The sequence below is a fragment of the Pseudonaja textilis genome, chromosome Z (assembly GCF_049901715.1).
Source record: "Pseudonaja textilis isolate UNSWEBS1 chromosome Z, rPseTex1.2, whole genome shotgun sequence".
Taxonomy (NCBI): Eukaryota; Metazoa; Chordata; class Lepidosauria; order Squamata; family Elapidae; genus Pseudonaja; species Pseudonaja textilis.
Window position 1 is genome coordinate 102586407 of NC_142008.1, and position 17101 is coordinate 102603507.

The 17101-nt window shown below is 38.5% G+C and overlaps 2 protein-coding genes across 7 annotated transcripts in view; one reads left to right on the forward strand and one right to left on the reverse strand.

Annotated features, from left to right (window-relative positions):
• Window positions 1-3818, forward strand: part of PNKP (polynucleotide kinase 3'-phosphatase) — a 28487-nt gene extending 24669 nt beyond the window's left edge. For all 5 annotated transcript variants that reach the window (XM_026710802.2, XM_087917067.1, XM_026710798.2 and 2 more), the window contains 5 exons: window positions 636-697; window positions 780-889; window positions 996-1083; window positions 2703-2764; window positions 3503-3818. In XM_026710802.2, the coding sequence (XP_026566587.1) occupies window positions 636-697; window positions 780-889; window positions 996-1083; window positions 2703-2764; window positions 3503-3623 (443 nt within the window). In that variant the 3' untranslated portion in view covers window positions 3624-3818. The remainder of the gene's footprint in view (window positions 1-635; window positions 698-779; window positions 890-995; window positions 1084-2702; window positions 2765-3502) is intronic.
• A 320-nt stretch (window positions 3819-4138) lies between these two features.
• On the reverse strand, window positions 4139-15634 carry RUVBL2 (RuvB like AAA ATPase 2). 2 transcript variants are annotated; one of them, XM_026710821.2, is made up of 15 exons: window positions 15132-15634; window positions 12011-12059; window positions 11395-11450; window positions 10388-10529; window positions 10114-10243; window positions 9804-9870; window positions 9550-9656; window positions 8942-9035; window positions 8465-8588; window positions 7620-7714; window positions 6984-7102; window positions 6270-6389; window positions 5993-6122; window positions 4944-5058; window positions 4139-4254 (listed from the first exon to the last, which is right to left on the reverse strand). In XM_026710821.2, the coding sequence occupies exons 1-15, from the start codon at window positions 15144-15146 to the stop codon at window positions 4229-4231; spliced, it is 1389 nt and encodes a 462-aa protein (XP_026566606.1). In that variant the 5' UTR covers window positions 15147-15634; the 3' UTR covers window positions 4139-4228. The 2 variants fall into 2 exon arrangements, with proteins under 2 accessions (XP_026566606.1, XP_026566607.1); XM_026710822.2 differs by having other exon boundaries at window positions 4139-4251; window positions 15132-15246.
• Between the last annotated feature and the right edge of the window lie 1467 nt (window positions 15635-17101).

Sequence of the window (17101 nt, forward strand, 5' to 3'; positions counted from 1 at the left end):
CTGAGCTAGGTTGTTTTCTTGCAGACATTACCTGAACTAGGTAACATCATCAGTGCTAATAGAGAATGGGCTTTGCTCTCATTCTTATCCTGTTAGTATTAGTGGGAATGGTCTTGGTGATTGTTTGGTTGGGATGTTTACTGTTAGCCTGTTTGGCAGTTCCTTGATTGGGATAGTCTTTTCTTCTTGATTGTTGGCCAAATGTTAATCTTGGTATTAACTATTGCTGATATGGGGGTTGATTGCCGGGGAGGAGGTGTTTTGGTCTTTCCCTTTGTGGCTTGTTGATTGTCTCTTTTTCATGATATATTGATGTTGTTGATGTCTATTAATGGCCAATTTGTCAGACTGCCAGGCTTCTTGGCATTCTCTAGTTTTTGGATTTGGCTTGGTCAAGTGTGGTCAGTTTCCCAGCTGAAGCTGTAGTTAAGTCTGTCCAAGTGTTGTTGAAATTAAGGAATTTTATCATTTTGACTACTAGTTGCGAATGTGTCAAGGAACACGGATGCCATCTTAAAAAATGTATGCACATATTAAGGCAGGTATTGATGATGTTCCTTGTGTTCTGTTGACTTTTAGAAATCTCTGCTCTACCCCATTTTTCATACTCCCTCCACCTTTCTTTTCCACTCCAGCTGGCAAATCAACTTTTTTGAAGAAACATTTAGTCTCAGTTGGATATGCATACGTCAACCAGGTAAGTAATGAAGATTAAAACTTTTCTCACCATACTTTATTGCTTCCTTTTTTCCTTTATATCCTTCCTTTTCCCCCTTCAGGACACCCTTGGTTCATGGAAGAAATGTGTGGCATTGTGTGAAACATCATTGCAAGCAGGAAAAAGTGTAGTAGTAGATAATACCAACCCTGAACTGGAAACGAGACGCAGGTAAGGTTCCTCCCTTAAGTTTAGTAGAATGATGTGTAAGCTGCAAGCCCAAAGATGGGAAATAATCAGACAAGTTGAGAAATTAAAATGCTGCTCCCTTACCTAGGTATATTGAATGTGCTAAGAAGGCCAGGGTTCCCTGCCGCTGCTTTCTTTTTACTGCCTCATTGGAACAAGCCAAGCATAACAACAGAGTAAGTACTTTGGATCAATCAGCAATTTTAAGATGGGTGGACTTCAACTCCCAGTGGACCAGCTGAGGTTAGAGGTTAAGGCACCAAGCTAGTAAACAGCACCCTGTAAGTTCTAGCCCTCCTTTAGCTATGAAAGACAGTTGGGTGGTTTTGGGCCAGTTACTCTGTCCGAATTCAACTTGCCACACAGAGTTGTTGTTAAAGGGAAAATAGGAAAAGGAAGGAGTACTAGGCATGTTCATCATCTTTCATACTGATTTTATAATAATTCATCTTGAAGTGTTAAAATAATAAAGGCCATTTTAAAGTTGCTGAGATTAAGGAACACTGCCTTATACCATGCTATACCTTCTTCACTTGGGAAAGCTAATTTCTCTGAATTTAGTCCCCGTCTCTACTCCCCTTTTGAGGACTTGCAGACTTTCCTACTTTTCTCTTATAATCCAACCAGGAATCTAAATTCTGGAACCACTGGCACAGGGCAGTAGCAAGATATGTATAAATTGTGGCATTTCAGAAATAGACGAGATGTAAGTACAGATTAGAAATATGCTACTGTTCAGATTTGAAGAAGGTACTTCAAGTGACACTGACAGATAGAGTGGTGTACCCAGCGCATCTTTTCCACATTGAATCTGAATAGTTTTACATGCCTAGATTTATTTATTTTTTTGCTATAAATCACATTTTTGTTTAAAGATGAATGTAGCATTGGTAGCTTGCAGCTTCTTCTAGTACAAGTATTCCATCTTTGAAGGTGAAAGATCTGATTCTGGAGTCTTATAAAGACCCGACAAAACCCTTCCTAAAAATTCTTCATCACACAAGCCAAATCAGTACCTGGGTTCTGTGATATTCTACTGTCCTTCTCTGTATGTGCAAGTAGTCCTTGATTTATAATATTCCAATAAAGGAAATGTTTGTAGCTCAGGGTTGACATGAGAGGGGCCCTTGCTGCTCTCTGACCTTGCTTGTTTTCTTGCAGTCATTTCATTACCGAAATTAGGTAACATTAGGTTAGCACTAACTAGGTTACTCGGTAACTTTAAAATTAGCACTGATGATGTTACTTAGTTTGGCTAATGAAACGTCTGCAAGAAAACAAGCAAGCCCAGAGTACCAAAGACCCCTCATTTATAATATTTGTTCAGTGACCAAAGTTACAAAGGTGCTGAACAAATAACAATTGCTTCTCTGAATTCTAGGCATCCCTGTGGTCGGTCATGATTGTGGGTACTTGGCAACATACAGCCACGTGATCAGAATTTGGATGTGTGATAACTTGTTCATATTTATGAGTGTTGCAGTATCCTGGGGTCATGTGTTCACGTTTTGCAACCTCCTGTCAAAGAAAGTCAATGGGGAGCCAGGTTCCCTAAACGCAGTTATTAAGTTAACTGTGGTATTCAGCTAATAACTATATAACTGCAAGAAAGGCTGTAAAATGGAGCAAAATTCACTTAATCATGTTCTCACTTAGCAACAGAAAACTTGGGCTCAGTTGTGGTCGTAAGTCAAGGACTCCCTGTACTGTATTTCTTCTAAAAGTTAAGTATTATCCAATTTATTTTCCCCATTGCTATGACCTGCTGACTAGAACACTCTTTTTCCTTTTTTAGTTCCGAGAGATGACAGAGAAAGAACATGTGCCGGTCAACAACATTGTATTGAATACTTATAAGTAAGTTTCTGAAAATCTTAAGAGGGGGAACAGGAAAGGAAAATTATTTCTTCCTGGGCATCTATTCTTCCAAGAGTAGTTACTTTTGTCGGAGATTTAGAAGTATTAGCTAACACTTATTTTCAAAAGCTGAATTCAAAAAGCTAATTTGCAGTTTTCAAAGTGTTAAGTTATAAACAGACTTACCCTGCCAAATATAATCAAGGAGTAAAATCCCTCCTTTTCTTTACTTCTCTATAAATAAATAAATCTCACATTATCTGTAAGCTTCAAGTTAGTGAAACTGGAAAATGTAGGGCAACAATTATTCAACTAAACTAATTCTATACAGAATGCCAGAATCTATGATCCCCATGATAATGAAATTTGGGGAAGTTGGAATCCCTTCAGTGCTATGCCTTCCAATTAGGGGAAATGATGCAAACCTGTATTACAGGGATGTCAAACTGGTGGTCCCTGGGCCGGATATATCATGCGCAGGCCACGTCCAGGTCCGTGAATGGGAAAAAAACATCATGTGATGGCAATGTGACACCACAAGTTTGACACCTGTGCTATGTTACATCTGGAAAGAATGACCCAATTGGTCATGGGGTTGTCACTATCAACTTTTTATTTTCTTCAGGCAGTTTTCTTAGGCACTTTCCATCCTTACAAAAATCCAACAGACTGGTTAAATAAAACTCTGCAAATGATCCCAACCCTGGGGACTACTTAATCATTTTTTCTTTTTGACAGGAGTAAGTATGTGGAGCCATCCCTCGAGGAGGGTTTCTCTGAAATTCTCAAGATTAATTTTGTGCCTCAGTTTACAGACTCCAAATTGGAATCACTTTACCGCCAGTTTTCAGAAGGATGAACCAGCAGCATAATATTGAACACGTCTGTTTTGTTGTCCTGCCTTTGCCAGAGAAGGCACACTTATGGAGTGCCTAAGTTCTCTCAACTGGTCAAACATTGTAATTTTAGGCTGAAACTCTAAAATGGGGCAGAAACATTCCTATAATGACTTTTTTTCCAAGAAGATATCTGAAATAAAGTTTTGAAAGTCAAATTGCTTTTGTCTTTTCTTGTAAATCTCTCCACTCAACAATATGGACTATTTTATAGATTGGGAGAAAAAGAAAGAGAATGATAATACCAGCAACAGAATTGGTTCCTCATTGTATGTAATCCTTTTAGGAATCAATATGTTGTGTCGCAGAAAAAAGTTTGCAGAATTTAACAGACTTAAATCTGTTTGAGGAAAGCACTGTATTTACAGAGCAATAAGCAATGCTGTAATGGATTCCCATTACAGCACAGTATAAACACGTAGGAAACGGTTACTGAAATAATAAAAATGGTGATTTTTAAATTCAAAGCAAGCAGAAATTCAGTAAATTCAGCTTTATTTGTATAAAAAACTAATAACATAAAGGAATACTAATTCATACTCCGTCTGCTCTGGGTATTTAAACCTCATCATGATGTATCCATGGTTTCTCCTTCTGAAAAATAAAATCAAAACATAAGATGGAAAAACTCTACTAAGATGATTTGGGGGATGAGCAGGAGATCATCAACATACAAGGATGTTATGTAAGAGGGCCTGTTTTTAAAATTTCAACTCCATAAAATTCCCACATAATTCTCAGAATTATTTTTACAAAATTATATTAGGAAGCCTCCAGCCGTTGAAATCAATAACCAAGGCAAGGCATTAGAATCAAAAGTGCCCATACTTGTCAAGTCTGCAGTTTGGATCATTTTGTTCTATATTCCCATTTCATATTTTGTTTAGCAGCTCTCATACTTTCCAGCAGACAAGCCATAACTGGGTGGTCTTTCGCTAGGGAAAAGCTTGGTACATGCTCATTCACATTACTCTAAAAGAACAATAAACATAGGATGTGGAGTCCTAACCTTTGGTGGCCTGGCTGAAGTTAAGAGTGCTCAATTGTTTGCAATTAATTTGTATCCTTGTTGATTAAGCCTTAATTTCAATAGAATGATTGAGTTCATATAACCTCTTGCCATAATGTACTTTCGATAGTTCATGATTTAGCATGTTGTTGTTTTTAACCCAAATGTTATAGCAGAGTATATAAATGTTGCCATTAGGAAAACTGGCTGCTACAGGGGAGGATGATTTTGGGACTGGGAGCTTTGATTATTCTTCACTCATACTTTTACTCACTGAGCTCATTAAACATAAAAGCATCTTGATATTCTTTCATGTATTGAGTGGAGCGTGACTCATCCAGGAACAGGGAGTATACACGCTTGATGTCATCAACCTGAACTTCTGTGCCCTGAGGACATGAAAAGAAAGAGTCACTGTTCCTGGTGCACAGGCAGCAACCCATGAAAAGGACCCCCACTAACTGCACCACTGAAGTAGTAAAACTAATGATGGATAGTTTTTTGTCATGTACAGTATTTGTGTTGAATAAGGAGATCTGAAACTTGCAGAAATCAGCCAAGAAAGATTCCTTTCAAAGTATCCGCAGTAATGACTGGAGAAGACATATGAACAAGGGCTCTCAAAACAAAGCTGTTTTCATATTAAGTGGATGAAGCAATAATGCACCATAGTACTGGGAGATGTAAGATAACTACCGACATGGGAACAACCAATGTGGATGGATTTGTCAAACTTTGTTGGGAAATATAAAATTCATGGAAATCTAGACTTCGGGAGCCATTGCAATCAAGAAGATATCACAAACGTTTTCCACATTGATTCTTTTGGCATTCAAACCTAGCTTATTCTGGTAAGATTTTTAGTTTGGTTAGGAATATAAAAATGTGTGGAAAAGTGAAGGTTTTAGTTCAAGGAGAAAACAATACAAATTGTGAACATGCATGTCCTACATGTGTGAATCTCTTGAGTAAAAGGAACAAGCAGGAATGAGTTTTGTGGACTCCGTATACAATCATCAAGGCTTCGAAATTATAACTGCACTCCAAATTGTCAAACTGTCCTTGTTTTATGACTCCCAGTTTTTATTAATAAACTTTAATAAATAAAAAGTTTTTATTAATGCACTTTTAATCTTAACAATGTAACGGAATTTTTAAAGCTGTCCACAAAAAGTGATATATCTCTGGCGTAGTTACTGCAGGTGGCGTTGAGAAGAACACTAGAATGTTCTTGGCCATCTAAAGGCCTTGAGCAATAGCATGGTCCATTGTCAGAAGACATTGTCCAAAAGACATTGAAACATAGACCAGGTCGGAGCTTACCTTTCTTTTGCGACACACCAAGTTGGCTGCTGTGATGAGCTGGATGGCATACCGCAGAGAAGTTTCCAAACCAATGCGGGTTAGTACTGTGTAGGCATCTTCATTCATCTCGACATCTTCCTCTTCACACCTGATAGAGAAGTCTGACAATAATCAGCATAAGAATGCCTCATCTCAAGTAGAAAAATAAATTGTTACTGTAGTTGGGAAGGGGGCATCTATGATACAGGCAATATGTAGGAGCATAGGGCAGAAGCTGATACAATGTGCTCCTCACCGGATTTTCAATATTTGCTTGGTCTCCTTATCACTGTATGGAGAGGTTGAAATAATCAGCATACGATCCAGCAGGTCAATAGGAATGCCATGGGGGCTTTGATAGTTGGTGCCACGAATCCTGCATTGCAAGGAAAAGAAACTGATGAGGAGGTCCACACGACTAATAAGCCAATAGAAAGAATAGCTTGTAGATCTAATACAAAGGGGTCATCTTTGGATAACAGGTTTTCTTCTGCACATTTAATGAATATAAGTAAATCTTCAGCATCTGTTATCACATTCACCTTTGTTTGATATTATCCCATTAAAAGTCATTACTTGAAAATAGTTTCTGTGCTATCTTAAGATGACTTTACTAAAAATATCCAGCACATCTAATACAGCTCTCCACTCAACATTGCACTATGATCATGTGTAATCTTTCTTTCAAATGTATCCTTGTCTATCAATATCTCATTGTCTTTCTTCACTGCAGAGCAAATCTCATTGCAGCTCAATTTTAATCTGATTAAAAGGGAGTAATGATCCATATAAGCATTACAATAATTACAGAATAGTAAAGAGCCTATCAACCACATGAGAGATTATGCAGGAAAAAGAAGAACGGGACTGCAGCCTAGACTAGTTTTCTGGGTACTATAGAAACTGGTTTTTTAATGCATTTCTCCATGATGAAATCTTTCAACTACTCACTGAATCGCCTGATACCAACCTGGTTATGCCACGATTGGTGGCCATGATGAGGACAGGTGCCATGTCACTCTCCAGGGCTCGATTAAGAAAGGAGAAACACTCAATATCCAGCATATGGACTTCATCAATGAAGAGAACCTATAGAATAGGGAGAGAAGAAATATCACATGGGAGGTTTACTCTCTCAGAACTTTTAAGTCAGAAAAAAAATACAAATAGTCCTCACTTAATCTTCCTAAGTAGGACTGGCAACTCCTCTGCTAAATTAAGTGGTTACTAAGTGGGAAATTACATGACCATCACTGTGCTTTTTGGCTGAAAGACAAAATGGCATTCCATTTTGCCACTTTGGCTTTTGTTTGCCTACTAACCACTCCTCTGCCTTTCTGGCTGCTCAAGAGACTTACTATCTTTCTTATTTTGTAAACAGCTTACTCTCTTGAAATCCCTTCTTTTCCAATCTCCCTGCTCTACAAGTTAGTGGGAAAAAAGCCCCACAGGTCAAGCACAACACAAATTGATTGTAATCATGATCAAATACACTACAAAGTCATAAATTGGCTGTAAACTTATTTTTTCAGCACCATGGTTAAGTTTGGTTGCTGAATGAATGGTTGGTGGAAATTTAATCCACATTCTAAAATGTACAACTCACCCCAGGGATCACCTCAGCTTTGCCTTCTTCTCGCCACTCTGCTACCTTTGCATTGATCTGCTCTCGCACTTCTGACTTTATTTCTCCTGTATCTCCTGGAAATTTAGGATCAGAAATGAGAGGAAACCCATACTTTTTGTCTCTAAATGTAGATGGAATCTAAAAACCTCACTTTAATTGAAAGAGTAGATATATCAGAATAATTTATTCTTTATCTTCTTTTCTTATTAAAATTTATTAACATTAATATAATAATTTTAAAAAGCACTATTTTAGAAATGCAAAATCCCCCACCCTACCCACTGAAAAAAGCTATTTTCTGTTCTCCAGTTTTGTAGATATTTTCTCAGTTAATAAGGATTCAGTAATTAAAATTTCTGAAAATACTACCCAAAATACTTTTTAGTAAATAAAAGAAAAAGGGTAACTGTTGAAGATCATAACTACTGTTATCCCATATTTACATTTCCCATTTATCTAACTATCAATACTTGTTAAAATACACAGAAAAATACCATACTGAGCTATTGAATACTTACCATTAATTACCATTATAAATAAATATAATATAAATATAAATAAATATCAGTCCTTAGGTATCCTATATCCTCTGCACATAAGGTGCCTAAAATGTATTTTTAAAACATTTTTTTTAATAACAATAAGTGTTCCATGAATTCTAAATTTTGAAGAATTATAAGATATGGAACTTTTCCCGCAATCATTCCATTCAAAATTTACATTATACTGGAATGCTATTATTTGTGTTGACCTCTTCCTTGACTGAAAATACCAAAATACCAGAATTTGACAGAGTCTCCATTTCTCCCACTCCATTTTCCTACCAGAAAAGAGCGCCAGAAATCCTTGGGTGCGGCTATTGATGACATCAATTTCATGTAGTGAGACTGTATGCACGACTTCCTTACGTTTCTGCAATTCTCCATCAGGGCACTGCACAAACTTTGTCTAAATCAGACAGATGTAGTTAAAACTTGAATCCTCCCTAACTTATCACTTCCTAGCTGGGCCCTGTAATTCTGAGCTCAGGCAGAAAAACGGATACTTATAAAGCTGTTATAGCATCCAGCTAAGCCCAACACTATGTACTCTCCTAGAAATAGGATGGATGTCTTCCTGCTTCCTAGGATCCTTTATCAGGGCCTAAATTGGAAGCAAACAAACCCTCCACATCTTGGCCAGTCTATAGGGCCTGTAAAAGCTGCCCGTCTCAGATCACAATCCCTGCCTCCCCACTCCCCATAGTGAACCTTGGGTCTCTTTATAGCCTCCCAAATTTACCTTCTGCCCCATGACAATACCTGAGAGCCCATTGCATCATAATCCCGGGCCCGTGTGAAGGAACGTCCCAGTTTGGTAATCTTTCCTGTGGCTTTGTCTATAGTAATGACATCCCTGTAGAAACAGACAGAGGTAATTTTGGATTGGGCCTGCCATTCAACATTGAATGAAAGACATCTCACGAAGAAACTCAGTGTCTCCTATGACATCAGAAGTACCAGCTAATTTCTGTTTTCTACCCACAACTGAAAGAAGAATGAAGCAAAAAATTTTTTAAGGATGAACTTATTTTCTGTTCCCCATCTGTTATCCTTTTTGCTTTAACGTATACATGCTTCTCACTGTATGATCTTCATTAACCACATTGACAGCACTGATAAGCCATCCTAATGTCTGCTGGAGAACCAGACACCATAGAGTTAAAAGCACCGGACCAGAAAGACTGACATTCAAGTCGGTATTTGACCATGGAACTCACTGAATGATTTTCACAAAGTGACTCTCTAGAAACCAGACAAATCAAATATTTCAAGTTTTGGCCACTGCCTATCTACTACAAGCCCTTGATTTTCTTCTGTGCCTGTTGCTGCCTCTTACAACTGTTTCCCACTCTTTGCCCAGAGCTCACCCTGCTTGCACTTTCTCCTTGGTCAGTGACTCTATCATCTTGGTGCCCAAATCATAGATCGTCTCCATCTCTGTAGTTTTCAAGGTCAACTTCCCAACTTTGGCACCCTGCAACAGAAAGGGAGCAATCAATATTCTCCAGTGATCATGACCTTAACAAAGATGCTTCTATAGACAGTTTCTATAGATAGTACTGGGCAATGGAGACAATCAACTTCATTTTTCCCATATTATTCTATTCTACCATCAACTCACAGTTCCAGTTGCTGGGCGATCTATTTGAATCTCCACAACTTCACCTTCAATTATCTCTGTTTCTTCCCTGTAAAAAAGCATTAAAATGGTCATTGGAAAAAGAGGACATATGTCTCATTACAGAAAACTTCTTTTGCATAAAAAGTGGAAATATAAGTCAATCAAGAAATCTTTTCATTAATTTGTTTCTACTTCCCATTTAGTAATTGCACAATAATTGCCAAAAGTCATTGAAAACAACACAAAAAATATTGCAATTAACAAGCTAATGTATAAGCATTTCATAGATAAATTCGAGGCAACTTCCTACTTGATGCGAACACCAATGGAACGCCGAAAAGCCTGAGTTAATGCTTCAGTTTTGCTCATCTCCAAAGAGAAGATTTCACTTCCAGAAATCGCTGTAAAAGGAGTGTCAAGACCCAGTGCTTGAGCCATGCCTGGAAGAGAGACAATAGCACGGTTACTATATAAAGAGAATGCAGCCAAAATTATTCAAGAAAAAAGATTCAGAATGAGGAATCTTCTTGTTGATAGACCCATCATCATTCAAGATATCAGCAACTCATAGAATTTGCCCTTACCCATGGCAATGGCTGTTTTTCCTGTGCCTGGCTGGCCAGCAATCAAGACAGCCCGACCAGCAATTTTGCCTTCCTTTATCATCTCCAAAATCACCCCAGCAGCTCGACGAGCAGCCAATTGTCCTACCATGCCCTGGGATACCTAACAGGTAGGGGGGGAAAAGGAAGCAAAATAGACAAAAGGGAGATATTTCTTTTCCTTTATTTCAATCCTCAAAGCGTATTTCTCACATTTGCATTCCCATGCTATAACACTATTAATCTCTCCTAAAAGGCAGTTTATCACTATTTCAATACTGCATTTAATGGGTAATAGATGTAACTCTATATCGATTGTAATTTAGATTGCAAAATTATAATCAGGGACTTTATTTGTCCTGCTTATTTTCTATGACAGTAGGAGATAGTTAAGATGAATGATTTCTTGGAAAACATTCAAGTAGTAAATTGTAGTGAATTTACTTTCATTATATTTGTAAATATAAATGACTAGAGAAAAACTCATCAAAACCTGACTAGTCTTTATCTTGATAAAAAAAAAAACTCACTGCCTTGTGTGTGGGGGGGTGCATATTGAGTTTTGACTTATGATCAGTCACTCAGTGACCATTTGAAGTTATGACTGACCTCCTAAAAGATACTTACAACTCAGATTCAAAGTTATAACACCAAGCACCCCCACCATGAGATACATATAATTGTCTGAAGAACTTAGTTTTTTTTTAACTGAATAAATAGCTATATATGTTCTACATATTTTTATTCTTTAAAAGTTAAGATAATTTATTTATAATGAAATTCATTTATTTGACAAACACATCAGCATAGATAAAGCAAATTAATTGAATAATTTGGCTAATGAATATTTTTTCTTCTCTTGCAGTTTAAATTTAAACACTAAAATTTTATTATTGCACCAATTCTTCTTCTCTCTAACTTGAACAAACTGCTTCTTCTCCCAACTTCAATCAATCCAAAAACTTTCTAAGAACTATTTTCTCAAGTACCTGTCTGGGTTCCAAGGTATCATCCAAGCCAAGTCCTCGAATGTGAGAATGGGCTCCTGTGTACATGAAAGAGAAAGATTATTTGAAAAGAGGTTGGTGACATTATACACTGGAAGCAGAGTGTTTTCTGACTGGAGGCTTTATATAATATTTTTTATGGGAAGGCAATTTCCACTTGTAATGATACAAAGTTGTTGAGACAACCTCAAGTAAGTAGATGAAGACAGTTTTGGAAAGTTTTTTTGAAGTCTTTTTTTTTAATTTGGAGGAAGGTGACTTCTTCAATTAGTGAGTTAAGTCTTCTTAAAGATCTATCTAAAATGTTTAATTTTCCTCACTCAAAATAAAGAAGATAATTTCTTGTCCATTTTATTTGGAAGCCACAAATAAAAAAAATCTGTCCTGAGACTCAGCATGACTGCCTTGCCCTATAGGAAGAATCAAAATTACAATTCCGTCTAACTCTATAGGAGCTTTTGATTTGGCAGCCATTTCCATACAGACAGAAGCACATTGATTTGTTAGATTTGTCACATAATTATTGATTTAATGATGAACCACCCCATAGGGATAAAATTGGAAATGGTTCCAAGAACAGGCAGCAATGAAAACATACCAATACGTTCAATCCGGGTAACATCGCGGATTTCAGGAACTTTTGTAGCCTGAGAAAAGAGAGAAGATGAGGATATATCAAAGCTTTTCTGTCCTAAACCTCAAATAAGTAACACATTTTGGTTTGAATTTTTCATCTAAATAGATATAGAATGGATCACTCTCTATATCTCTTTCAAAACATCATTTGGAAACACCTCATATAAAGTGATACGTACTGTAACTGTGTGGCATCCAAACACAAAATACTCCCAAAGGTGTTTTCTAGAGTGCAAATGACCAGCTGCCTTCAAGAAGTATAAATCCTTCTATTCCCCGCCCTTTAGTCAGAGCTGAAGAAGTTTCTTGGATGAGAAGCGAAACGTCTTCAAAGAAAAACAAGAAAGTCTGACTGCCTCTTGAGAAAAAAGCACCTTTGGGACAACCACGAGCTGGATGACTGACAATCTACGTACATTAGCATGAGCTACTGAGTACTGAGATACCAAGGCTGAACTCTCATCTCGCATCACTCCAAACACAGAATACCTTATAATTAGATTACATGTTGTTAGAAAATGCCCAACATGACCCCAATCAAGCACTTGATAAAATAATCAATATATATATGGAATGAAATCGAATGGATGGGACAAAATAAAATGTAATTGGAACAGGGAAAGAAAGGAGGAAAAAAGAAAGATGAGCAAAGAAATAGATAAGACAAGTTGAAGCAGCATTGTACTGCGAACAAGGTCATACTGGAAATTGAAGAATACAGTAGCTATATGAATAATAGCATACATTTGTATAAGTGTTGTATTTGTGTGACTGCACGTATTTAGGTAGTCCTTGGGTTATGATGGCAATTGAACTGGAATTGCTATTGCTAAGCAATGTGGTTGCGTGACATCATGTGACTGCATTGTTTGGTGATACCTCCTAACCCCAAGATACATGAAGCAGAAAGAGGTATGAGTTCCAGGTGTGTGTGCGGGGAGGCTGAGGAAGGGCCAGTGCAGACTGCACACAAGTCACAGGAGGGAGGGGAGGGCTATCACAGGTTCTGTTTGAGTTGTAGGAGGCCAAAGAATGGTGAAGAGGCTGAACACAGGGAAGTGCTGTGAGAGGGAGAAAAAGAGAGAAATGATTTCCGACCTTCCCTGCTGACTTCCCTACTCAGTTTACTTGTGGTAAACTGACAGGGAAGATAGGAAATGGTGATCACATGAACGCAGATCCCTGCAATGTTCCTGCCATAAGCTGAGCACACAGGTGCTTGAATTGTGATCGCATGATCACAGGGGTACTTCAATGGCCAGAACTTTGGGGACTTATCTACATCCATATTTTTTTTTCAGCACAACCATAACTTTAAATGGCCACTGAATAAAAGGACACAAGCTGAAGACTTTGTAAACATGAGAGCCCGAGCATACAATAATGTGCTTAGAATATCGTGGTATTTTAGTGTCAGAGATAATCTAGATCCATGATGGCGAACCTATGGCATGCGTGCCCCAAGTGGCACGCAGAGCCATTTGTGCCAGCATGCGAGCCACAGGCAAACTTACCTCATTGGACATGCGCGCACCCCACAGCTGATTTTCTGCCTGTTTCATCACTTCCTACCGGCCTATTATTCCTACCGGCCTATTATTCGGTCTGCAAAGCCTGCAAGAGGCTTTTTTTCAAGCCTCTAGGAGGCCAAAAATGGCCTCAAACCAGCAAAAAATCAGCTGTGAGGCGCAGTGCAGGTAAGGGGGCACAGAGGGAGGGATTGCACGTGCATGCACAGGGGCTGTAGCCTTGCCTTCTGGGTGTGAGCACGTGCACAATTTTTGGCACACCAAAAAGATTAGCCACCACTGATCTAGATTAATATCCTTACTCTTAAATAGTTCAAAATGTGATTTGGCAAACTAAATGACATCCCCCCCCCATCACTTTTTAACTCCTGGCAACCATCTGGACAAGTCGCTGCGGTTTTCTTGGCAAGATTATAAAAGTGGTTTGCCAATTGCTTGTTTCCTGGGGCTGAAAGAGATTGACTGTCCAAGAGAACCCAACTGATACTGTGCATAAGACACAAAACTAAAACTTATAGTCCTCCAATTTCTAGCCTTGTGCCTTAACCATTAAATCAAACTGGCAATATACTATATATAACATTCCATTTTCTCCCACTAAATTTTCAGACAGTGTATCAGTTGTTTAATAGGATCCATTGTTGCTGGGGCAACAAGAATTCTCAAAATTCTCAGATATTCACCAAACTGTTTTGGATGTTGCTGGGGGGAGGGGGGCACTTTTCCATTCTGATAATGGACAAGTAGAAATCCTAATTAGAATCATTGGAAGACAAGTTAATCACTGTCTCAACTCCCTCCTAATAGGCCTGGTATAACTAATTCAGGAAAGGGGATAAGAGGAAAATTATGAGAATGTGCAGTAGATATCTGGGAGTGGAAATCCACCCTAAATGGCAATAGAATGGCAATTCACACAACTTGCTTAAATAAGTAACTGAATTAATGTATCTTGGGAAAATATACATTAAGCCATTGTTAAATTGCAAAAAGTCATTAGGATAACCTTAGCCAAGATACACATGTTGTGCAAAGATTATTGCTAAGTCTCAACCACCTGATTAACATTTTGTGAACTCAAAAGGAAATCGGTACAGAAGAAGTCACCGCACCGCTAAAAATCTTTCTGTATAGAATCAGAATCCCAACCTAGTTTACAAAGTTTAAAGGACAAGCTGGCAAGCGGCGAAACAGAACTAGGTAAACCCCACGAAGAAAAGCTATACATAAATGCAATTAACACGATATGGAAATGTATCCCAGTCCCCAAAATGCTGTCTTCCCGACGAGCCGAACTACTGTTCCCACTTTTGTCACAAGGACTGGCGGCGAATGATGGGAGCTGTAATCCAATGCATCTGAAGCAAAACAGGCAGGCAGAAACCTAGTAGGGAGTGAGTGGGGAAAAGCACTACTAATGCATCCCACGGGGGTTACTCTGGCTTCGGTTCCCCATTAGAAGCTCAATGAGGACTAGTGACCCGGAGTGTACTCGTGTAGGGGAAGAGGGTTAGCCGAGTCTCTTCCTAGAACAAAAACGAGGCTGTTGCTCACCGCGGCCGTTGCCATGCTGCTATTCCTGCAACCCGCCTTCTCGCGCCGTTTCTAAGCTGCAGCCCGCTCCGCCTTCTCCAAGCTACTGGAGGCCAAGAGCAAAACCCGGAAACAGGAAGTGCCTCGGGTGAATTTGTAATGGGGCTTCTATGATCGCTTTGATCTTCCCCTAGTTATTTTTTTTTCCGACCGCTCTAGCTCGCCTCTCTATGGAAGTGCCCCGAAAGCTTTCATTGGTGCTTTGCAGGCACCATTGAGGTCAACCCGCCTCCTGCACGACCTCGGGGGCCGTTTCAATCATGTTTATCTTAGGTACGTCTATGATCCGCTTGTTCTGAAGAAAAAATTAATGAAAAAAAAAATTTGCTGCTTGCTCCGGATCCCGTTTCACAATGAAATATTTTGGGGAATATTAAAAAAAGACAGGATAGAATATTTCCCCTAAAGGAGAAATAATAATAATAAAGAAAAATCTTAAGGGAAGCAGAAATCAGCACGAGTCCGGACAGCTGCATAACTGGATAGAAGCATTCCTGTCAAACAGACAACAAATGGTCAAAATTGGGAGTGTCCTATCAAATTCTGTACCTGTCAATAGTGGTGTCCCCCAAGGAACAACTCTCTTCATACTCTACATAAATGACCTCTGTGATCATATTAAGAGCAACTGCATTCTTTTCGCTGATGATGTAAAGCTGTTGAATACCACATACAATACTGCTACCCTTCAAAAAGATCTTAACTATGTATTAGAATGGTCAAACAAATGGCAACTTCAAATCTCAACAAATAAATGCTCTGTCTTACATATTGGCAAAAAAAACCAGAAAATAAAATACAAGCTGAATAGTCAAGATCTTGTTAATGATCCAAGCTCTGTAAAGGACCTTGGAATACTCATCTCTAATGATCTAAGTGCTAGAGCCCACTGTAACTACATAGCCAAAAAGGCATTAAGAGTTGTTAACTTAATCCTACGTAGCTTTTTCTCTGGTAATATTACACTACTAACTAGAGCATACAAAACATTTGCTAGACCAATACTCGAATGTAGCTCATCAGTCTGGAACCCACATTACGTATCTGATAGTAGCACAGTTGAGAAAGTCCAGAAATATTTCACAAGAAGAGTTTCCCACTCTCCTACTCGTTGTAGAATACCTTATGCCACCAGACTTGAAATTCTAGACCTAGAAAACCTTGAATTACACCGTCTTCGGTTGATCTAAGTATGGTATATAAAATCATACATTGCAATGACTTACCTGTCAATGAATACTTCAGCTTCAACCATAACAACACAAGAGCGCAGAATAGATACAAACTCAAGGTTAACCGCACCAAACTTGATTGCAGGAAATACAACTTCACCAACAGAGTGGTCAATGTCTGGAATACTCTACCTGACTCTGTGGTTTCTTCCCCAAACCCCAAAAACTTTAACCTTAGACTGTCTACTATTGACCTCACCCCTTTCCTAAGAGGTCTGTAGGGGGTGTGCATAAGCGCACCAATGTGCCTATCTCTTTGTCCTATTGTTTCTTTTATTTTTCTTATATGTACCCATTTCATGTATTCATAACTATGTATATACTTATACCTGTTATCTTGTAAGCGATTGACAAATCAAATAAATAAAGGGAATGTTGCACAGGAACAGGAAGCTCAAATACGAATTCCAGATAAATATAAAAACCCACCCACTCTCAACTCCATTTTGTCAGCTGTCACAGAACTGCACGCTGTGTGTATTGGTTCTGTTCACCAATAAACAGAATTTTTCTTTCCAAGCAGCCTCCATTTTATTCCCAACTTGGAACTGGACCTGGATATTTCTTCCAACAGAACTTCCAAACTTCACTTCCACATTAGCACAGCCAAAGAAGAGTTGGTTATGTTTCATCAAATTATTAGAATAGGCTTGCCCAAAGAAAAGTGACAGATGCTAGGAAAAGTATGACACCAAAATA